The 23,606-nt window shown below is 40.8% G+C and overlaps 1 protein-coding gene, 1 long non-coding RNA gene and 1 pseudogene across 4 annotated transcripts; 1 reads left to right on the top strand and 2 right to left on the bottom strand.

Annotated features, from left to right (window-relative positions):
* The window catches only part of LOC133716411 (putative UDP-glucose flavonoid 3-O-glucosyltransferase 3), a 5,342-nt pseudogene extending 3,290 nt beyond the window's left edge, over positions 1-2,052 (bottom strand).
* A 16,751-nt stretch (positions 2,053-18,803) lies between these two features.
* LOC133718901 (uncharacterized) lies at positions 18,804-20,939 on the top strand. 3 transcript variants are annotated; one of them, XR_009850649.1, is made up of 5 exons: positions 18,804-19,514; positions 19,656-20,183; positions 20,269-20,377; positions 20,532-20,599; positions 20,709-20,939. It is a non-coding gene; the product is annotated as an uncharacterized LOC133718901 (long non-coding RNA). The 3 variants fall into 3 exon arrangements; XR_009850647.1 differs by having other exon boundaries at positions 20,269-20,398; XR_009850648.1 differs by having other exon boundaries at positions 18,804-19,567; positions 20,269-20,398.
* A 648-nt stretch (positions 20,940-21,587) lies between these two features.
* Positions 21,588-23,318, bottom strand: LOC133717541 (putative UDP-glucose flavonoid 3-O-glucosyltransferase 3). Its single transcript, XM_062144258.1, has one exon. The coding sequence runs from the start codon at positions 23,245-23,247 to the stop codon at positions 21,811-21,813; it is 1,437 nt and encodes a 478-aa protein (XP_062000242.1). The 5' UTR covers positions 23,248-23,318; the 3' UTR covers positions 21,588-21,810.
* Between the last annotated feature and the right edge of the window lie 288 nt (positions 23,319-23,606).

Here is a 23,606-nt window from a genome sequence, read left to right as displayed (position 1 = left end):
CATTAGTTTAAGCGAGTTAGATACCTTAAAGATCATTAATTTGGCTGAAATTTTGCAGAGATGATCTATACATTAGTACCTAAAAACTGAACGGTCGAGATGTGGATATGAGACCGAAATGTGACCCTAAACTCCAACATCGCACTTTAATTTCAGAGCGATGCCTCGCTCTGGATAGGATCTGTATATATATATATATATATATATATATATATATATATATATATATATATATTGGGTGGCCTTAGTAAAGTGGGTGCGCTCAATATACATTTGGTCGATATCGTAACCTTCAAGTGAATGTTTGGTAATATGGGTTAATTATCGAACTTGTTGCGATTGGTCAAACGTGATCAAATCGGTAAACACTGGTCAAACTAAGAAATATTGGTCAAACTAAGAAGTGTCGGTCAACATAGTAAAATGGTCAATCGTGGTCAAATCAGGAAAGGTTGGTCGAAACCTTGGTCAACTCTTGGTCAAACCAGGAAAAGATGGTTGGACGATTTGTATAATTGTTCCATAGATTATTAACTATCGCAATGTCGGAATCTAGGACTCCAGTTACCTGAGGAACAGAAGGTTCGCGACTCTCGGAATACGTGAGAGAAAGCATCGGAATCCAGGTAAGGGATTCGGGACTCTCCTCGATATGTGATTTTATTATGTTAAGTTGTTTCTTTTAAAAATGATGAATGTTAAGTTGAGTGGCTTGGTTAAGTTAAAATGTGAAGCATACTAACCAAACCATGTGAGAGATGTTGATGGCTTGAGAGTGAAAGGTGCACTGACTTCCTTGGGTTCGATTCCCTAAACCTACAGAGGGTTAGCTACACCAGTCAGACGGTGAGCGATCGCAATGATGACCCGATCCGTGTGTGTAGCTAGGTAGCGGACACTCTCGCTACGCTTACCTAGTTATAAATTAATTTGAGGTAAGGTCGTGTAGTGGGTCTATGGGACCGGCCATCAGGTAATGCATCGGCTTCCAAGTTGAGTAACATTAAAGTTTGTCGTTTCTTTAAATATTTGGTTTAAGCATGTTTTCATACTGGAGCTCCAAACATTTATCTGTTGATTTTCAAACATAATCGAGTTAAAGTTCCTGTTGAGCAGCAAGGACGAAAGCTCACCCCTACAACAGTATGGATGCAGGTAGTGTGCACTGGTGACGGGACAGTGGCGGATGGAGCTGGGTGTGCAGAACAAGTTCGGTAAACCATTGTCTAGAGTTTGTTCTAAATTCTATTTCTCGAACTTCGTGTTTAGAGCTTATTGCTATCTAGCTTCTTGTCAAATTAAATTGAATTATTTTTCATTGAAATTCCTACCTTGTGTGAGCCTTACCCAAGTCCTGAACGAACGAAATCGATTTCAGCAACTCAAGTTTTCACCTCAAAAATATTTGTAGCTTCCGCTGTGTTCAGACAAAAAGTTTTCTAACAAAATGCCTAGCGGTCCTCTAGAATGTGAATCAAGCGTTCGGTTTATGTTTTAGAGCCCCGCGGCACTGTGACGTGCCCAAGCTGGTGAGATGCGGTTTGGGGTGTTACAAGAACACTACAGACAATGGAGGCTGATCGTCTAGCCATTTCAAGATACCATACTTCTGCTTGGCCTCATCGGAATCCACAAAACTTTCATCACTGTTCAGGGTCCTACCGGATATACGGGAGGGATCTCGGCATCAGATGAACGAACATGAGGGGCATAGATTCTAGGTTAGTGAACGTGTTCACCAAAATATCGTTGGTATCTCTAAACCTTTTGATTATGTTGAGAAATGATTCCGCTTCCTCCTTCACAAATACCCTGCCAGGTAGGACTTTAGCAGCTGGCAAGGGATTGACAAAACTTGGGATGAGCAACTCAGCGTCTTAGTCTTTGAACTCGATGCAGTCCTTGCCGTCTTGATGGCGCAGCACTGTTGAGCAAAATAGTAAATAAATGTACTCAACACAATCTCACTCTATTTCATTAACGGAAATAGAGTTTTTATTATGTTAAGTTCGGACCCATTGAGATAAAAAGTAGCCCTTAATTACAATCCATCTCTTGCTTCAAGGAAAGTGTAATACCCCGAAAAATCCAAATTAATTTCCGTGGATTTTTAGAAATGATTTCACGATAGTGGGAGCGAGTACGAGGCTTGGAGAAGTTATGGAATTAGTTCGAACGATTAATTTTCGAAAACGAACGTTATTTAGGAGGTCTCAAAAAGTGACTTTTTATACATTGGGAATTTGGGAAAACTTCATTCATGAAAGTTGTAGAGCGCGTCGATACGAGTTCGTGGACATATGGAATGCGAAAATCGGAGTTCGTATGAGAAAGTTATAAGCGATTGAAAATCGGGAAAATTCTATAAATACAAAAAAAAGTTCCGGAAATTGCATTGGAGGACAGAAATTTCAGAAACCTATATTTTCTCCCCAATTCTCTCCCGAGCCCAGATTTGTTCCTCTCTCTTCCACCGGCCATATCTCCCTCCACAGACCTCCGATCAACTTGATTCCAAAAGTATTTTCATTCGCCTTGAAGTCAGTTAAAACTTCCTAGAAGACATCAAAGTGAGAAAAGAACCATGGAAGGTGCTAGGAGGCCGAGAAGCTGCACAGCTCGAGCTGGAATTCGCCCGATGCTGCTCTTCCTTCACCGGCCGATATCTCTCTCATCCAACCTCGAATCGAGTTGATTCCAAAAGGGATTTTGCTGGGCCTGAGCTATATTACAACTTTGTAGAAGACATCGAGGGGAAATAACCAACGTGGTAGCCGCTACAAGTCGAAGAACACGGTGCAGTCGAGCTGGAAATCACCTCCTTTCCCCACCGTCGTTCTCCCTCCTCCGGCCACCTTTTGCCGTGATTCTTGAGAGGATTCTGCACTTCTGAGGATGTAGATCATTTCCCCTAAGGTGGATTGCATCGATTTCATCTGTGGAGATCGAATTGGAACGAATTCAAAACTAGGGTTCTTCGGGTTTCAAACCTTATAAGGTAAAATTCTACTTTTTGGCTTATAATCTGACTTTGGTGTAGTTATGAAAGTTTCAATTCGAGTTAAGATGAAGAACTTTCGTGTTGGGAGTTTTGTCTAATTTTGACTTTGGATGGGTGGCGGTGCCGCCACTGTGATGGTGGTTTCCGGCGACCTCCGGCCACCCCAAGGACAGTTTCTGTCCATTTTTGTGTTCTACGTGTCGATACGATCGTTTGCATATATAATTCATAATTTTTGGATATCGTATGATTAAGTTATGAATTTTTAAGTTTCGATCGATTTCGATCGTTCGATTTGTGATCTGTGAAGATCAGACCGTCCGATGGACTTGTAGTTTTGTTATGTTGATCTTATGACTGTCCCAGTGGCTTTGTGTGGTCATGGGCGAAGATCCGACCGTTGGATCTTCGTATAATTGTGAAATAGTGATTCGGAAGGCGATTCGTGAGAATCTAACCGTCGGATTTTCGTATAATTTTGAGGAGATGTTTGTTAGAGTGATTCAAGAAGATCTGACCGTTGGATCTTCGTGATGATTTTGGAGGATGATCCTAAGGGCGATCCGTGAGGATCCGACCGTTGGATCATCATATAAATTCGATCTGGCCGTTGGATCATCATTAAATTAGAATCCGACCGTTGGATTTCCGTATATGTGTGGTTTATGAATGATTGCTAAGTTAAGATCGTATCTGACTAGGTGATTGACGGTTTGAGTTAGTGGACGATTGTGGATCGTATTTTGAGCGGAATTGAAGACGCAGCGGGATTATCGAGGTGAGTAAACCTCACGTGGTTCATATTACGAACCGAGTACTTTTAATTAATTTATTTTTTGTCGTCATTGTGTGAGCTATAGTTGGTATTAATGGGCATTCCTGTGTGAATGTCTATCTATATATATATTATTTATGTGAAATAATATGTATTGTTGAAATTGTGAGATATTATGTACTGTTATGGTTGTGTTGAGTTTATTGTTGAAAAGCAACAATATTGTGAGAGGTATTAAATTTATTGTTGAGAAACAATAAATTGTTGATTTGTTGAGATATATTGATCTGTGGAGATCAATAGGTCACGGGGGTGACCATGGCATCTATTAGTGAACCACGCCCTTGTACCGGGTAGGTGGAAACTAATAGCATTAAATCGTGAACCACGCCCTCGCGCCGGGTAGGTGGAAACGATCAGTTAGAGCTCTAGTCTGTCTGCCAAATGTTGAGTGACCTTATGAGGGTAACGGGGAGTGACTCATAAGTGTATAATATTTATATATATATATATTTATATATATATGAGAGTGAGAAAGTGAAGTGGTTTTGTGGTGATCATTGTAATTGTGATGTTTCTACATTTCTATACTTGAGTTAAAGGAAATGTATTTTATTAAATCAACAGTTCTTCTTGTTTACTCATACTGGCTGTAAAAAGCTTACCGGGTTTTGTGTTGTTGCAACTCCCGGTACACTATTCAAATTGTGTAGCGGGTAATCCTACAGGACAGGAGAACCAGGACGGTGATCGTGCGGTTAGAGCAATTGTTAGAGTTTTACAGCAATTGTACGTTGTGAGGTGTGTTATGCTCATTTGAGCTTTACAATATTGCTTGTGAGAGTGAATTGTAATAATGAACTCGAAGTTTCGAGATTTGGATTTTGTAATTGTAATTATTCATGTTTCGAATTTGAATTTATTATTCAAAATTCGGGGCGTGACAGTTTGGTATCAGAGCGTAAGGTACATATTTGGTGATAATCAGTACTCCCCGAGTGATGGCCCGTCTGCAGCGGATCCCCATCATATACTCTTCGGTACTGGTATAATCATTGGGTATGTCTTAGTATGGGGTCTAGACAGCGTGTATGTCTGTAGGACGGTAGAGTTGTCTTCTAAGTTCGTATTAGAATAAATTTAGTTTCCGCAGGTTGTAATCTTCGAGGAATAGAGACCTCTAGATTTAACTCTGATGAGTCGGTGAGATTTGTTTTATGGAAGTGAGGTCCTTTTGGATGTTGAAGTGTTGGTTGAAGGCATGATGTTGACCTATGCACGTACCTAGTGTGGATACGAGTATGAATTGTTATAAATTTTGTCTTCTTAAGTTGGACGTACAGACGTTTGGATGGGATGTACGTATCAAGGATTAAATATCTTGTTTTGTAATGAGATGTCCTTGTGGAGTTTGTTAGTAGGGTTGAGGTTAGGAAAGAAATTATTGTGGTTACTTCTTCCTTGTGCTTGTAAGTTGTTAAGCAGGGTTTAAGGTGCGAGACAAGAATTTTATTTTGTGCTCGATGGTTAGAGATGAGAGACCATTGTTTTGGGTTGTCGTTGAGTACTATAATTCCTTCAGAATCAGGATTGTTGGTAGAATTGGAATTAGTAGTAGTTTTGATGATTCGGAATTTGAATTGAGTTCGCGAGACGTGTCTTATATACGTGGTTGATGTTGCTTGCATCATTTTGGAACGATACGTTACGATTCAAAAGGAAAACTGGATTTGAAATTTATTCATTTGAACACCATGGGTTGATGACCTGACCGTGACTTGTGAATATAGTTTTGTTCAAGTGAATGAAATTGAATTTTGTGGCCTTTGTGTGGTGAACTAGTTTTCTTAAGTTTTGGATCATAGTATGGAGATGGACTGCAGTGAATTTGAAGTTGTTGTGTGTTTTAAGTTTAAGTAGGCGGGACACTTAAAGTTTTGCAAGGGAGTTGATTTTGGTGTAATTAATTGGGAGAGTTAGAATCAGTTCTTGTGAATGATGTTGGATGAGAGTGTGTGCCTTTGGTGATTGATTTTAGGTGATATAGTTAAACGCAATTTCGGATATTGATTTTAGTGACTTTGTTAGGTATCCATGGTGGTTCAAGTGAATTACTATGTGATATGGAGTTTGATTCGAATTCTGAATCGCTAAATGTTAGGGATTGAATTGTGGTGAGTTTTTGTTGAAGCAATTGATAGATGGAATTATCGAGATTCTATAAGAGTTGTAAGAGTAACTCTAAAGACGTGGGTTTTGCCTAGCTAACTCAGGATGTGTTTAGCTTTATAAATCCCTAATCCTATCGATGAAATTGTTGTGTTTGGTTTGACTCAGAGGATACTAGCTAGACCTCGATGCGACTTAATTGATTGTTGGATTCTTTTTGAGTGATTGTTTTTATTGCATCATTATGAAAGATGTGTGCAGTAGAGTTGTTTATGGTTTTGAAAATAGTATTGGGTGACCAAGGTTCGATCCTTGGTGTTGTCGTTGGTTAAACAAAAAGAAAAGAAAACATGCACACCATCTTATTGATTTTATATTACAAAAAAAAAAAAAAAGGAAAACGAGGACTATGCTATGCTAAGCCTAGTCAGCAGCTCTGGATGGATTGAGGCTGAGCTCAAGAGAAACGTTAGAGCCACTGTTGTAACCGCCTGAGCCACCAGAATAGTAACCAAATACGCTACCTTCCTCGGATGTAGTCTTCGGGTTACCAAAGACGTCCTCGCCGTGCACGGGGAACAGAGGAAGAGTTTCAACCTTCTGGTGATCTCCTCCTCGTTGTTGCAGGGATGTTCGTCCTCCTGTTGTGCCAAAAGAGTTGTACTGGTATTAGTATTGAAGGGTGAGGAAGAATATGAAACAAAATTTAAATCAAGAAATCCTTCATTACCAGTAGAATAGGTGGAACCAAAGTTGAGATCAATGGATCTACCATCATCAGTAGAACTAGTGGACCCAAAATTGATGTCAATGGATCCACCAGCACCAGTAGAACCAGTGGACCCAAAATTGAGATCAATGGATCCACCAGTACCAAGAGAACTAGTTCCCATGGGCACTGGAGCAGCCTGATTACACCTATTCATCTGCTTCTCTCGAGCCCTGACGTTCTGGAACCAAAAGTAAATGTTCTTACCCTCAACATGTCCATACTGGTTTAGCTGGAGGCAGATCTCGTGAATGTGCTCTGTAGTTGGGCACTTAAATCCCTTGACGTAGTAAAGATCCTTGAGGATTCTTATTTGTTCTGGAGTAGGAATCCACCTGGTACGGCTTCGCCAGAAATCCATGTTGGCACTACTTCCAGCTGCTTGGGTGTTTCCTCCCTCCTCTGTTGGTTGCTGTTGTTGTGGTTCCATTTGTTGCGGGGTTTGGAGCTCCATTAGTTGCAGAGTTCGTGGCTCTTGGGTCATGGAGTGAGAGGATGTGAAAATCGAGGAATACATGGTTTAGTGTTTGAGGGAGATTTTGTTAGAAGGATTGGAGTTGTTGAACTGGTGATTGGAGATCTGAGATTCTCAGAGGAAAGATGAGATCGAATCTTCAAATGGAAGAAAAGATCTGAGAAAGAAGGATTGAAGATTTGGAGGAAAAGATTGAAGATCTGAAAGTTCAGAGGAAAGATGGGATTGAATCAACTAGATGGGAGAGAAGATCAGAAGAGAAGGATCGAAATTGATGAAGAAAGGATTTGAGAAGAGAAAGGCTGAAGAGTTGAGAGAGAAAGACTTGAGCTCGGAAGAAAATTTCTTTTCTTTTGGAGTGAACAGTTTTTCTCCAGAATGCACCTATTTATAGAACAAGGTGAGCAGATCTCCACCGTTGGATGAACGATCTCAGAATTTGAATCCACGCGTTGGATTAAAGTCGCCCCGAAACCCGAAAAAGCTGTTGGCGCGTGTTGAGCGTGTAAGGGGACAGGCCGAACCTCGAGACGCTGTGGCAGACAGCTTTAGCCGAAAGTGATTTGCTTTCCGTAAATCACGGAAGAGACGTGTCGTGGCACGTGGAGTGTACCGACAGTTTGTTGTTATTCTATCGCTTATGATAGAATAAATAAAAGAAGTTGCATGGATAGTAACGAGAGCAGCTGGTGCTCTAGTGGTTGAAGAGCAAGGCTCTTGTACAAGAGGTCAGAGGTTCGAACCTTGCCTCTCGTTTATTTTTATTATGTTCGCTTATGACATAATAAGTATAATATTTGTACACATTATATTAAGCACAGCTTGTGCTCCAGTGGTTGGGGACAAAGGTTTCGTGCAGCAGGTTAAGGTTTCGAACCTTGCCTCCCCCGTTATTTTATTTATGTCGCTTATGACATAATAAATTTAACACGTGAGCATATATTAATGAAGGCAGCTCTTGCTTCAGTGGTTGGGAGCAAAACCTTCGTGTTCGAGGGTCGGGAGTTCGAACCTTACCTCTTACAAATATTTTTGGATCTCGTATATGCTTGATATACGGACGTATATACGGTATGTACGGTATACATACGTATATACGGTCTGTACGGTATGCATACGTATATACAGTTGTACGTTATGCATACGTATATACGGTCTGTACGGTATGCATACGTATATACGGTATGTACAATTTCATACCGTAGCCGAGCTGGAAGTTGGTGGGCCGATTGGTAGGCCCAAATAGTAAGCCCAAATAGTGAGCCCAATTGTTCGGCCCGATTGGTAGGCCCAAATGGTAAGCCCAATTGTTCGGCCCGAATGGTAGGCCCAAATGTTAAACCCAATTTGGTTCGGGCCGGTTCGAAATGTGGATGGTCCGATTTCTTCGGCCCAATTGGCCAGCCCTAATGCTTAGCCCAAGGATTGAGCAAGCCCAAGTCATCGTCACTGGGTGACATATTTTATTGGCGTGCTTTTGGGGATGATTTGTTTTGAGTGATGCATCACTATTGTTGTGAAGAATGGTGCATGCTTGAGTTTTACTATAGAGATTTACCGTGATGCTAATTGAGTAGCGAAACACTTTGTGGGAGTGTTTACTGTGCTTGTATGCCAGTACAGAGTGATGATCTAAGTGAAGATCTATGTGATGATCTATGTGAGGATCTATGAGATGATCCATGTGACGATTTTGTGTATGTGATGTGGAGTGTTGTTGAGCAGTTGTTGTGTGAGTTTACGTTTGTGATGAAAGGATTTAGTGGCCATAGGAATGTATTTTTATACAAAGAGCTGAGGCTCTGTAGATTACTACAGATTTGGAAAAGATGGAGATTCTATGGTTAGGTCAACCTTAATCGAGAGGAATTGACTTACGCTCAAATTTTGGGACGAAATTTCTTTAAGGAGGGTAGATTGTAATACCCCGAAAAATCCAAATTAATTTCCGTGGATTTTTAGAAATGATTTCACGATAGTGGGAGCGAGTACGAGGCTTGGAGAAGTTATGGAATTAGTTCGAACGATTAATTTTCGAAAACGAACGTTATTTAGGAGGTCTCAAAAAGTGACTTTTTATACATTGGGAATTTGGGAAAACTTCATTCATGAAAGTTGTAGAGCGCGTCGATACGAGTTCGTGGACATATGGAATGCGAAAATCGGAGTTCGTATGAGAAAGTTATAAGCGATTGAAAATCGGGAAAATTCTATAAATACAAAAAAAAGTTCCGGAAATTGCATTGGAGGACAGAAATTTCAGAAACCTATATTTTCTCCCCAATTCTCTCCCGAGCCCAGATTTGTTCCTCTCTCTTCCACCGGCCATATCTCCCTCCACAGACCTCCGATCAACTTGATTCCAAAAGTATTTTCATTCGCCTTGAAGTCAGTTAAAACTTCCTAGAAGACATCAAAGTGAGAAAAGAACCATGGAAGGTCCTAGGAGGCCGAGAAGCTGCACAGCTCGAGCTGGAATTCGCCCGATGCTGCTCTTCCTTCACCGGCCGATATCTCTCTCATCCAACCTCGAATCGAGTTGATTCCAAAAGGGATTTTGCTGGGCCTGAGCTATATTACAACTTTGTAGAAGACATCGAGGGGAAATAACCAACGTGGTAGCCGCTACAAGTCGAAGAACACGGTGCAGTCGAGCTGGAAATCACCTCCTTTCCCCACCGTCGTTCTCCCTCCTCCGGCCACCTTTTGCCGTGATTCTTGAGAGGATTCTGCACTTCTGAGGATGTAGATCATTTCCCCTAAGGTGGATTGCATCGATTTCATCTGTGGAGATCGAATTGGAACGAATTCAAAACTAGGGTTCTTCGGGTTTCAAACCTTATAAGGTAAAATTCTACTTTTTGGCTTATAATCTGACTTTGGTGTAGTTATGAAAGTTTCAATTCGAGTTAAGATGAAGAACTTTCGTGTTGGGAGTTTTGTCTAATTTTGACTTTGGATGGGTGGCGGTGCCGCCACTGTGATGGTGGTTTCCGGCGACCTCCGGCCACCCCAAGGACAGTTTCTGTCCATTTTTGTGTTCTACGTGTCGATACGATCGTTTGCATATATAATTCATAATTTTTGGATATCGTATGATTAAGTTATGAATTTTTAAGTTTCGATCGATTTCGATCGTTCGATTTGTGATCTGTGAAGATCAGACCGTCCGATGGACTTGTAGTTTTGTTATGTTGATCTTATGACTGTCCCAGTGGCTTTGTGTGGTCATGGGCGAAGATCCGACCGTTGGATCTTCGTATAATTGTGAAATAGTGATTCGGAAGGCGATTCGTGAGAATCTAACCGTCGGATTTTCGTATAATTTTGAGGAGATGTTTGTTAGAGTGATTCAAGAAGATCTGACCGTTGGATCTTCGTGATGATTTTGGAGGATGATCCTAAGGGCGATCCGTGAGGATCCGACCGTTGGATCATCATATAAATTCGATCTGGCCGTTGGATCATCATTAAATTAGAATCCGACCGTTGGATTTCCGTATATGTGTGGTTTATGAATGATTGCTAAGTTAAGATCGTATCTGACTAGGTGATTGACGGTTTGAGTTAGTGGACGATTGTGGATCGTATTTTGAGCGGAATTGAAGACGCAGCGGGATTATCGAGGTGAGTAAACCTCACGTGGTTCATATTACGAACCGAGTACTTTTAATTAATTTATTTTTTGTCGTCATTGTGTGAGCTATAGTTGGTATTAATGGGCATTCCTGTGTGAATGTCTATCTATATATATATTATTTATGTGAAATAATATGTATTGTTGAAATTGTGAGATATTATGTACTGTTATGGTTGTGTTGAGTTTATTGTTGAAAAGCAACAATATTGTGAGAGGTATTAAATTTATTGTTGAGAAACAATAAATTGTTGATTTGTTGAGATATATTGATCTGTGGAGATCAATAGGTCACGGGGGTGACCATGGCATCTATTAGTGAACCACGCCCTTGTACCGGGTAGGTGGAAACTAATAGCATTAAATCGTGAACCACGCCCTCGCGCCGGGTAGGTGGAAACGATCAGTTAGAGCTCTAGTCTGTCTGCCAAATGTTGAGTGACCTTATGAGGGTAACGGGGAGTGACTCATAAGTGTATAATATTTATATATATATATATTTATATATATATGAGAGTGAGAAAGTGAAGTGGTTTTGTGGTGATCATTGTAATTGTGATGTTTCTACATTTCTATACTTGAGTTAAAGGAAATGTATTTTATTAAATCAACAGTTCTTCTTGTTTACTCATACTGGCTGTAAAAAGCTTACCGGGTTTTGTGTTGTTGCAACTCCCGGTACACTATTCAAATTGTGTAGCGGGTAATCCTACAGGACAGGAGAACCAGGACGGTGATCGTGCGGTTAGAGCAATTGTTAGAGTTTTACAGCAATTGTACGTTGTGAGGTGTGTTATGCTCATTTGAGCTTTACAATATTGTTTGTGAGAGTGAATTGTAATAATGAACTCGAAGTTTCGAGATTTGGATTTTGTAATTGTAATTATTCATGTTTCGGATTTGAATTTATTATTCAAAATTCGGGGCGTGACAGAAAGACCCTTCGATTCCAAATACGAAGACAAAAATCGAATGGAGAGGAGTGTATTTATTTGTTTTTGCAGCTGCACCCCGAGAGTTTATCAGGCTGCCTACATATCCAAGAAGGGATCAAGCCACTCGTAGTTCAGATTTTGGGAAGGTTTGGATGCTTGGATGGGTAAATGACCCACCAAATAAATTTGGTCAAGTGTTTGGGTGTTAAGGTTATTTGGAGTTGGGAATTTGAATGACTTTTGTGGTCACATGGATTTGGTCTACAAAAAAACAAGGATTCGGTTAAGGTCGCGGTTGCATCTTGTCACACCCCTGATTTTTAACACAAATAAAAATCGATATATAATCTCATAATTATACATGCGTGAACGTTCAGCCATCAATACGAAATACCTGGAAAACTTTTTCCCCCTATACAACATACATATTGATGCCCTGAACCCACTATGTCAATATTGACCCGCCCACAGAGTCATATATTACATAAACTTACGAATTAAATTGTCAACAACAAAATAAAACGTAAAAGCTCCTCAGAGTTTACTACATAGCGGAAGTCATAACAATGGCAAAGCCAATCAAGTTTGCTTCCTACCAGTTCTGCTGCCAACAAGCTACCTCAGCTTCAGCCCCGATTATCCTACCTTGCAGGATTAACCCCTACACCGTTGGAATGGTGCACCGGGTTGCCACACAACAAACCCGGTAAGCTTTTGTAAGCCCGTATGAGTAACTCAAAACAACTCGCACAAAACTATGGGATAAAAGACCGCACGTTTCGATCGAGGAAACGACTCACACAAATCACGTTTAAATCAATAAATAAATCACGGGATTAACACACACGAATCACGAGATAAATTCACACAAATCACAAGCACTGCAGAAGACTAGAGCTCTAACTGATCGTATCCACAAACCCGGCCAAAGGCGTGAAGTCCCGATTTCCCACCCACGATCACATTTCGTGATCCACGACCCTCAACTCGTAAGTCTATGGATCCACGGTATAAATACCAAAACATTAAAGGAGTCGCACATGACCCAAAATGTTACACGAATCTAAAATGAAAGATTCCCCGTAATTGATCCCTATCAATTACTCCCGGTACAAGACCCACATTTAAATAAACCACCCGCAAACTAAAATGTTCCACAAACACAACACTTTTCAAAACAATAGAAATCAACCCTTTCACAAAATATTGTTTCACGAAAAGTCACACCCAAAACAATAAAATGAACGCACCCACAATTATTGTTTTATCACAAAAATCCACCTACTGTTGAGAGAAAATTGCACACAGTGAGCGTAAATGTCACCCAACATAATTTCACTCGTATTCATTTAGTGAATAAAGTTTTTATTACTTTGGGTTCGACCCATTCAAGACAGAATGTGTCTTTTAATTACAATCCCTTGTTACAGGGAAACACCTTTTGATTCCATTTATGAAGAAACCAATTGATGGGTTGTGTGTTTGTTTGTTTTTGCGGCTGCACCCGGATATTTGATCGGGTTGCCTACGTACCCTGGGAGAGGGATCAAGCCACTCGTAGTTCAAGAGTTTCAATGAGTGGATGACTCATTGGAGGGCTTTGATTTTGGAATTAGAGTAGTGTTTGGGACGAATTTGGTTTAAGTGGATCAGGGATTCGATTTTGTGTATAAGACGCGGTTGTATCTAGATTAGTTTGTTTCTAGATTGCCTACATACCCTTTGCGGGATCAAACCACATGTAGATCCGGCTTTTGAGATTTAAATGGGTAGATGACCCATTTATTTTGAATTTGGCAGGGTTTAAAGCCCTTGAATTTGGTTAGGACTTTATTTGTGTGATTTGGAATGGATTTGATTTTTGTGGTGTTGGGAGAATTTGACTGGAGTCAGTGATTCATTTGGGACTAGCTGAATTTGACTGGTGGAGTCAGGGATTCTGTTTGGAGTTGCGGTTGCATCTAGTGGGTCACTAGACTGCCTACATACCTTGTGAAGGGATCAAACCACTGTAGTTCATAAGCTTTCGGTTTTGTACCGACTTTGGGTTTGATGGATGTGTACATATTTTGAATCCCTCAAACAAAAATATATTTTGGTGTGGACATCAAATTTGGCAGAGTATCCACCGATTTGATTTGGGCACCCTGTCGTGCCGAGCTTCACACTTGGGCTTGAGATTGGATATTGCCCGATTGACTTCTTCAGATGAGGCCCACAATTTGAAGACAAGCTTTTGCGTAGAGAGATGTCAACTTTTAGGTTGGGCTTCGTACTTTTAACACCCGGGCCCAAATTCTTGTAACCAAAGCTTGATTAGCATGTCTTAGGTTTCTTTGACGGTTTCGACAGCAGGTTTTGACCTTGTGAAGGGATCAAACCACTGTAGTTCATAAGCTTTCGGTTTTGTACCGACTTTGGGTTTGATGGATGTGTACATATTTTGAATCCCTCAAACAAAAATATATTTTGGTGTGGACATCAAATTTGGCAGAGTATCCACCGATTTGATTTGGGCACCCTGTCGTGCCGAGCTTCACACTTGGGCTTGAGATTGGATATTGCCCGATTGACTTCTTCAGATGAGGCCCACAATTTGAAGACAAGCTTTTGCGTAGAGAGATGTCAACTTTTAGGTTGGGCTTCGTACTTTTAACACCCGGGCCCAAATTCTTGTAACCAAAGCTTGATTAGCATGTCTTAGGTTTCTTTGACGGTTTCGACAGCAGGTTTTGACTTTGATTTGGAGCAGGAAATCATGTCTCTGTACTGTGCACTCGACATAGAAGGAGAGCTAAAAAGACGATAGCTCTGCACAAACTTCGTACTCCTAATAGCTCTTCCGAAACTGTTGTGAACCCATCATCATATTCATATTAATTTCTCTCCATCTCCCCACTCCCCACTTCAAAAGAACAATTGTCATCACCTTCTTTAATTAATATGAGACTTCAAAACTTAATCCAACCCTTGGTTTTGGTGGAGGTGTGTCACGTTGCTAGTCAAGGTGCTTTATGATCATTGCCATGCATTTGTGAAGGTTGTGGGTGAATGGACTTAATTAGGACGGTGGCTTTGTCATATGCTTCTTTGTCTTCTCCTTGGCTTCCTCTTGTTTTATTTTTTTCTAGACTGTAATCCGAATCAAACTAGGGAGGAGCCAATCATGCTTCTGCTGACTTTGTTGAAGCTTAAACGTAGTCGAATGATCATGAAGATTTGCTCGTCGAGTTTTTGTACTTTGTGGGATTGAATGGACATGTTCAATCCTTCATACAAGCTGGGTTATTCCACCTGTTGTATCCGTCGAACACCTTTGCAGCCATCTCGTACTAGGAAACTCCCATCTTTCTTCCATTTTTGTGGCTGCTGCAGTCTACCTTGTGAGCCACTTTGCTTTCCCGAACATGACTCTGGTGACTACTTTGATGCAGGTGGAAGCAACAACTTCGCATCGAAACACTACACGATGATCCTTCTGGAGCAGCTTCCCCATTGTTGTGAACTTGGGAACTTTGCGGAACAGTACTTGGTGTGAACTGGCAGCCCGAGGCTTTCACTTGACACTCATCTTTGCTACCCATATGTAGGACGCACCGCAATACAGGCATCAAAGACCAGTGTAGTGAAACTCGGGAACTTCGCAGATTTGTCCTTGGCGTGAACCGGCAGCCCAAGGCTTTCACCTGACGCTTACTTCCGCCACCCATATGCAGGACACACCGCAATATAGGCATCGAAAGCAAGTGCAGTGAAATACACCACGGCTGTGGATGAGAGCTTGACGTCGACTTTGTGTCTTGCCCGGAAGCCGTTGGTGAGATTTGTGAGGATGAGAGCAACGAGAGACTCTTGGAGAGAAGATAGGCCATAGTCTTACATGGTCACCTGTGTAACTTTCTGCAATCATACAAAACAAAGAGAATACTTGTGTGAAAATTATATTTGGCAGCGTATAGAAGAAATTATACCCACTGCACTTCTTGTGGTCTCTTCTTAGCTTCAAATTATTTTTCTCTTCTTCCCTTCCTTTTCTTTCTCTGCTCCTCCCTTGCTCACTGCTCTTTTCCTTTCTCTCCTTGCGTATTTCTCTCTGCTAGTTGCTCTATAGCTTTTCTGCTCTCTACCTTTTTTTTTTTTACTTTTGTTGCTTCTGCTGCCCCCCTGGCCTTTGATGTATAAGGCCCCTTTTATAGACCATAGAGATTAGAGAGGCTATGGATATTTGAATTTGAACTTAACCAATCTCATCTAGTATTCATTCAAGTTCAAAATTAATCCAAGAGTTCTGCCGACGTTATTCAAGTGCAGCATGAGCCAAACAACTTTTGAAATTTAAAAAAGCTGCATTATCCCTCCAACCTTGACCGTGCCTAATCCCATTAGGTTCCTTTTCTTTTGGTTTGGATGTACCTGGCCTCTTTCTTTGGTCTTTTTGTAACAGAGTCTTTCAACTGAACTTGGATTATTCACGTTCAACAAAGACACCAGCAGGTTGACTATATCTTCCTCTTTCTTTGACTGACTTTGTAACAAACCTCATCAATCTCCAATTTGAATGCCACACGTTTTAATTGAAGCAAAACTTTTTTCTTTTTCTTTAAAATTTGAACTAGAGACGTGATTTTTTTCTTATTGAACACCTACACATATATATTTCACGTAAATATATATATATACGTAGTCATCCGCTCAGGAATGCCTACTAATACCAACTATAGTTTGCAGTTAACTAAATAACTAACAAAACGATAAGGTAAGCCCGTTCGTAAATGAACATTGTGAGATTACTCACCTCGAAACTCCCGCTGCGTCTTCACACCACTAGACTACTTACAGAATGCACTCTGTCAAGCACTTAAGGAAAGTACAGCCTTGATTCAGTCAATGAAACACGAAGAATAACATTCGAAACCCTAAATCGAACCAAAATTGCCAAAGTGACGCCAAATGAGGCGAAACCACATCCGAGACCACCCAATGTCTCCGGAATACTTCTACGATCGATATGTCCAAACCACAAGTCGATCGAACACTCAGATCCTCACGGATCGAATAAATTCACCGGTATGAAACGGTTAAAATCATAACAAATCCATACGAACTCCAAAATTTGAATATTATATATCGAAACGCTCGTATCAACGAGTAGAACATATATAATACCAGAAAAAGTCCCTTACACCACCGGAACGCCACCACAGGCGGTGGCTCACCACCGTCGGCCAAAAACTCACTATTTCACAAAACTCTCAACATCAAAAATCTTCATCTAAGCATGCTTGTGAATTTTCATAACTAGCTCGAAGTCAGAAAACAAGCATAAGGGATCGAAAACTACCTCACAAGCTTTGGATTTTTGCTCAAACTGAGGTGAACCGATTTCCACGTAAATCGATCCAAACAAACACCATAGATCGATCCAGAAGGTTGCTCTGAGCCCACAACAAGAAGCTTGAAGCCGTGCCGTCGCCGGAGCTAAGTTTTCTGATCGGGTCCGAAAACACCCAACTGCGCCGCCTTCTACCACCGCCACCACCGAGAATCAGTGATAGAGGACACCACAAGGACGACCAGACGGAGGAGGCGATCCTATCTGAAAAATTTCTCGGCCGGAAACAGCAGGAAAAGTCGGGTCGGGTTTCCGGGTTCGGGTCGGGTCAGACGGAAATCTTTGTTTCTGATGGAGTCAACCGAGAGAGAAAAGAGTTGGCTTCCGGAAAAGGAAACAAATGAAAATAGTAAGTTTCCCACTTTGGAAACTTCTATTTATACCAAAATGGAAATTCCTTCCAATGGCCATAACTTCCTCATACGAACTCCGATTGACGCGTTCCACATGTCCACGAACTCTTATTGACGCGCTATACAACTTTTGTGAAGGAAGTTTTCGGAGAATCCCAACGAATAAAAAGTCAACCCTTGCGCCCCCCCCCCCTAAAATGGCGCTTCCTGAATAATTATTCGCCCGAAACACTCCCGCTCCATCCACGAGCCACGAAACCATCCAATAATTACTAATTTAATTCCGGAAAATCCTCGAAAAATAAATACGAATTTCTGGGGCATCACACATCTAGATTTATATCCAGACTGCCTACACTTGTGAAAGGATCAAACCACTGTAGTTCAACTTGAAAATTTTCAGTTTTGTACCAAATTTTTATTCAACAGATATGCATTTTTGGACCCGTCAAAAGAATATTTTTTGGTGAACACCCGATTTTAGTAGAGTGTCCACTTATTTAACTTGGGCACCCAAATGTGCTGAGCTTCATATGGGCCCTAGAATTTGAAGTGGGCTTTGTGTCGCCTTCCCTTCCTTTCTTTTTATTTCACTTATTGAAGAAGAATTAACCGGGTCTGAACTTCTGCCAAGTTGTGCTACGGGCTTTCGAAAGTGGGCTTTACACTACTTTGAATTTTGCTAGTAGGAGATTATGAGCCCAACCCGTGGATGCAGACCTTGACACCCATGACTTAACTTCATCTCTGCACCGAGCTTATCTGTTCGACAAAATGAACTCCCAAAAAACCATCTGGTATACGTCTTCCTTGATTTGGATGACTCGATAAGCTTGAACTCTTTGGCGTGGACATCAGCTGAGATAGAGGTTGAGTTAGAGATGGAGATTACTTCAGTCAGCTTGATTGCATGCCAGTTTTTTTTATAATAAAAAATATGCACTTTTGCGACGACAATGTTGCTGTCGCCAATGACCTTTGGTGACGGCAAAATTGCTGATGGCGTCGTCATTATGCCGTAGCCAAAATTCATGTGACGGCGTAATTGCCGTAGCAAATAGCAATGGCGACGCCACCAACGACATCGGCAATTTTGCTGTCGCCTAGCCGTCGCCGTTGGTCTTTTGCGACGGCAATTTGGCTTTTGGCGACGGCCTTGCGTCGTGGCCAATTGAATTCTTTTTTGTAGTGATTCTAGGTTCTGGAAAATAGTAAAAGAAGGTGAAATCCACTGTAAAATTGTTAGCCGAGTCTTAATACCACAACACATTTCAAAGATGTGTTGTGGATGTGTAATTTGGATGTGTAATTTCTCTTATCATTCGTCACAGTCCAAGCTTCAGCTTCTCTTGAAACAAGCACATTTCTCTATCATTCGTCATATTTCAACATGGTGAGCTTAATTATGCACTTATCTGTTATTATTTGTATCACATGGGACTCTTAGTTATATATGTATCTTTGCATTTATAATTGAATAATTTCTTTTACCATTATGTATTCTTGGGATGCATGTCCAATGGAAGTCAATATTGGAGGGGACAAGGAAACATCAATTGAGCATCAGGCATTATCTTCCCCTACCCTTCAGATATAACAGTGATTATTTGAGCATGATCTAGCAGAGGTATAGCATAGACCAAACCTAGGAGGGTACTAAAGAGGTCAAACACTTGAGAGACATGAGAATGATGCATCAGATGGTTTTCTTGAGAGATTAATGTTTGAGTGTGATATAGGTGATCATGACTGTCAGGAGCTTAAGGGGTTACAAACAGCACCAGTTAGAGACATGTTCTTAAAGCATTGAAAGAAGGCATGAGGGTACTGAAGGCTGCCAGTTCGAAGACCTTCCTGTTTGGTTATGATACTCTTCTTCCTCTGATGCTGGAAGAGTCCCTATCAAGTACATTTCAGAAAGATTGCAAGCACCATTCTATGTATGAAATTGGGATGTTAGGCTTCAAATTTCTGTTGGTTAGACTCCTGAAGATGAGATGACCCTCAGGTACTCTTCATGTTGTGTGGAAAGTTCCAGAATAATTCAAAAGAAATCTTTAGGTAGTAGAACAAAACGTTATGTTACGTAGAATTATCATTTTCTTTTTATTCAAGATATAGTCAAGTCTAACTAATGTATGTATTGCAGAACAAAATCGCACCAACATACATGTACAGCTCACACTGAGGCTTCATCTAGAATGGCCTTGGAGTTGCAAAGCTGATGGGATGCTAATATGATAAGCTCTCTATGTCATAACCTGGAGTTCTCAGTTCATGTGTGTTTGTGGCGCATATATGGCTCTGTAAGACTGTGACTGTGAGGCTGAGTTAAGGATCACATATTGCTTTCATTTTTTGGTTATTTGGGTGTACCTAGGTTGGACTGTTCGAGCAATGCATCTGAGGCACCAATTAGACCTACATTTGACAAGCTGTAGGGTGGCCATGATAGATATATGAAGGGTAATTTGCTTGTAGACACAAAGCCTGCTTCATTTACTTTTGTTTCCCCTCATCACTAGGAGATTAGTTCCTTTTTGCAGAGGATTGGGCAAGTACTCCTGCTTCCAATATTTGATTGGGATCCCAGCCTAGGTCTAAGTTCCCTATTCCTTTTTGCTGATACGAATTTCCCTGTATGCTGATCTCTACTTGTGCAGAGAGGATAATGAAGGTATGAGTAACATATTTTTTTACTATTTTCCTGTATGTTAATCTCACATTTTATTATGCCAACTCTTCAATCTGTTTCTTTGCAGTACTTTCCTGTTAGGCAAGGCTAGTTACAAAGATGTGAAAGACATCACTAATTGGCTATGCTTTAAAGGGAGTCGGATGTTTATGGCTTACTGGTGTGTGGCTTGTGAGGTAATTCTGACTTAATTTGAGGTAATATTTGTATACATGTAAGAGTACTACCTCTGTGACATAAATTATGTTTCCCTCTCACGGCGATAAATTACGTTTTGAATTTAAATTTCTTTTTTTGGTCCAATTTCTGAATTGAATGTCTGCTTAAAAGGTTTTGAACAATATTCCAAATGCATCATCAAGCTTAGCATTCATCGCCCAAAAATCAGACCTTGTCAAGTAAGTTGCAACGCTTTCATCTGTATGCCTATATTTGTCGCAAGTTACCAGCAACTATGCATCAGACCCTAAACATTTTTTTATATGTTGGCATCATTTTCATGATTAGGTTAGTGGATTCAAGAGATATTTTGGAGCTGCAAATGAAGCAGCTAGATCTAGAGCTGGTAATAAGAAGTAAAGCCTTGGAGAAGCCAGCACCACAAGCTCCTGTTGCTTCGGCACTGCCACCACCACTAGCCCCAGCTTTTACATTTGGTATCTTGTACTTCTATTTTGTTTCGATAAGTGTTTGAACATGATATGGCTAATGGCTGCAATGTTGGGGTGACCTTGGAACAACTGGAAATTAATTGATTGTTTTTTTATTTATTTTGCAAAACAAATTTACGGCTTGCAAAGCGCGTCGTGAATGAAAATTTACTGTGTAAAGGAATAGTAAAATTAAAAAATTGAGTTCAGTTTTACGACGCGGTCTATAAGAGCATATCTTTGTACGTCAAAATATGTCGTAAAAAATTAATATTGCACGTCGTAAATGATCTTTTTTCCTGTAGTGATGATTTGACTTATGTTTGTTGAAGATATGTTTATTTCAGCAAATAATCAGTTTCATTCATTGTTATATCACGGCTAGTTTTGATTAGTCACCTTGTATTTTTAAGTCGATATTGATAAAAATGTCCAAGTATATTGATAAATACTTCTACGGCTATATTGGTATGTAAGAGAACAAAAGCTAAACATGCTCCTGGCATCAATATAAATCTAATTATTTTGGTTCTGTGAGATTCGTCTAAAAATGGAATCCTATTAATTTCAGTTTCTAGCTAGGCGCATTCACTTGACAAAAATAAAGGCTGAATAATCAATAAAGTGCAAGACAATTTCTCCATGCCAAAAGGAAAAGAACGCTATATATTTATTTCACCAAACTAAATCTATGTAAGAAAAAATCATAAGAATTTCCATTCCTAGAGCATCTCACTTGATAAAAATAGACTCAATAATCAAAAACAGTACAACATGCACTTTCTACAAACGGAAAAAAAAAAACTGTATAGTCATTTCACCATGCTCCCATATAAGGAAATAACATAATAATGAAACACTCTAAAAGTCATGCATGAAGACCATATGATATGACACACTAAATGGAGTTTATCATCATAGACAATATCAAAGCTTTTCCCTAAATGTGGTCATAAACTTTAAATTTGATCAATGAAGTGTCCCAACGCAGCATATGAGGACCCCCCATCCATCAAAGCTTTCTTGCTATTATCACTCATCTGTTTCACCCTCTTCCTTATATCACTATCAAGCTCCATTAGCTCCTTTATTCCACTCTCAATCTTCTCTGCAGTCACAACAACTGGATCATCCATCCTATAACTCATATCAATTTCCACGGCTATCCCTAGTTCCGTAACTAGCTGAAATGCATTTAGTTGTTGCTCGGCATACAAGGGCCACGTGGCAACCGGCACTCCAAACCACAAGCTCTCCAGAGTGGAATTCCACCCACAGTGAGAGACGAAACCTCCGACTGCCGAGTGGGCTAAGATGGCAGCTTGTGGCGCCCACCCTATAACTTTTCCGACCCCAGCCGTTCGATCAAGAAACCCTTCAGGTAACACCCCTGTGTGATCGGCATAGTCGCTGGGCATTCCAATCTTTCCCTTTGGTGGAGGCTGACGTAGGGACCACAAGAACCGAAACCCTCCATGCTCCAATGCGCCGGCAATCTCTTTCACCTGGTCTTCACTGAAGCTTCCCCTACTCCCAAAGCACAGAAACACTACAGACGACGGAGGCTGATCATCGAGCCATTTCAAGATATCAGACTTTTGCTTCGACTGCTTCGAATCCACTTGGTCATTGTTGTTATCGCTCTTCACGTTTAGTATGGGTCCCGCCGGATACACCGAAGGGATCTTACCATCAGAACTGAGAGAAAGAAGGGCATGCGACTCCAGCTCTGTGAATGTATTTATCAAAATACCCTTGACATCTCTAAACCTTTTGGCCAAGTTGAGGAACATGTTGCCGGTCTCCTTTTCGAGAAGGACACTAGGTAAGATTCTAGCAGCTGGCAAGGGGTTGGAGTAACTCGGGACCACCAAATCAGCAGTTGAGTCCTTGAACTCAATGCAGTCCTTGTTGTGATCATCACGAAGTGCTTGAAGGTGGAACATGAGCCCGAGCATGGAGGCGCTGGACGTGAAAAACATGTAGGTAGGAACCCCTAATTCGTTGGCTACGTCGATCATAGAGGTACAAAACATGTCGATGACAAACCCGGCGAGTCGATTCTTGGTCTCGGACTCGATGAGTTTGGCGACAACATCTTTAACGTTGGTTTGCTGATTGTCAATGAAGTTCCAGAAGTTGATGGTGCTATTACCTTGTGTCTCCATATTCTGCTGTGGGAGGGTGATGAACTTGATCCGATGTGATATGGAAGAGTCCGCGAAGGACTCAACGTAGGCATCGGTGCCGTCTAAGCTGAACGGGAACTTTATGATGAGGACGGTGATGAAGAGTTGATCATCTCGAGATAGGAGGAGCTTTGCAACCTCCACCGTAGCCACGAGGTGGCCAATGCCTGGGGATGGGATGAACACTAGCTCTGCCGATTGCTTCATTTAGGAGATTGAGATGCAAATAGTTCTCAGAAGAAGGTATAAATTGTCTGGAAGGTATTGCAATGAAAAGCTCAGCTAACAGACATGTATTTATATGCACCTGCATGCATGTGGTTGGGTGGTGCTTTAGATACCAGTCAAACTTCTTGTTTTTTTTTTTTTTGGATTACAACCAGTCAAACTTCTTTATTTGTCTTCCAAGATTTAGATTTAGGTGATGTCATGCCTTTGCTGTCATTGGCCAATTGCTGTTTCTCAGTGTCTGAACCTTTGAATTTGATACAAAATTGAATTGAAACATCTTGTACGGGGACCATAAAGACTTGGAAACCAAGTCAAAATAAAACACAAGCATAGAA

The sequence above is a fragment of the Rosa rugosa genome, chromosome 6 (genome assembly GCF_958449725.1).
Source record: "Rosa rugosa chromosome 6, drRosRugo1.1, whole genome shotgun sequence".
NCBI lineage: Eukaryota > Viridiplantae > Streptophyta > Magnoliopsida > Rosales > Rosaceae > Rosa > Rosa rugosa.
Note: the sequence above shows the minus strand (reverse complement) of the source record. Positions and strands in the feature narration are given on the sequence as shown.

Bases quoted from the DNA above. Each gene is read 5' to 3' on its own strand.
- LOC133717541 (XM_062144258.1), bottom strand. From the start codon at position 23,247: ATGAAGCAATCGGCAGAGCTAGTGTTCATCCCATCCCCAGGCATTGGC.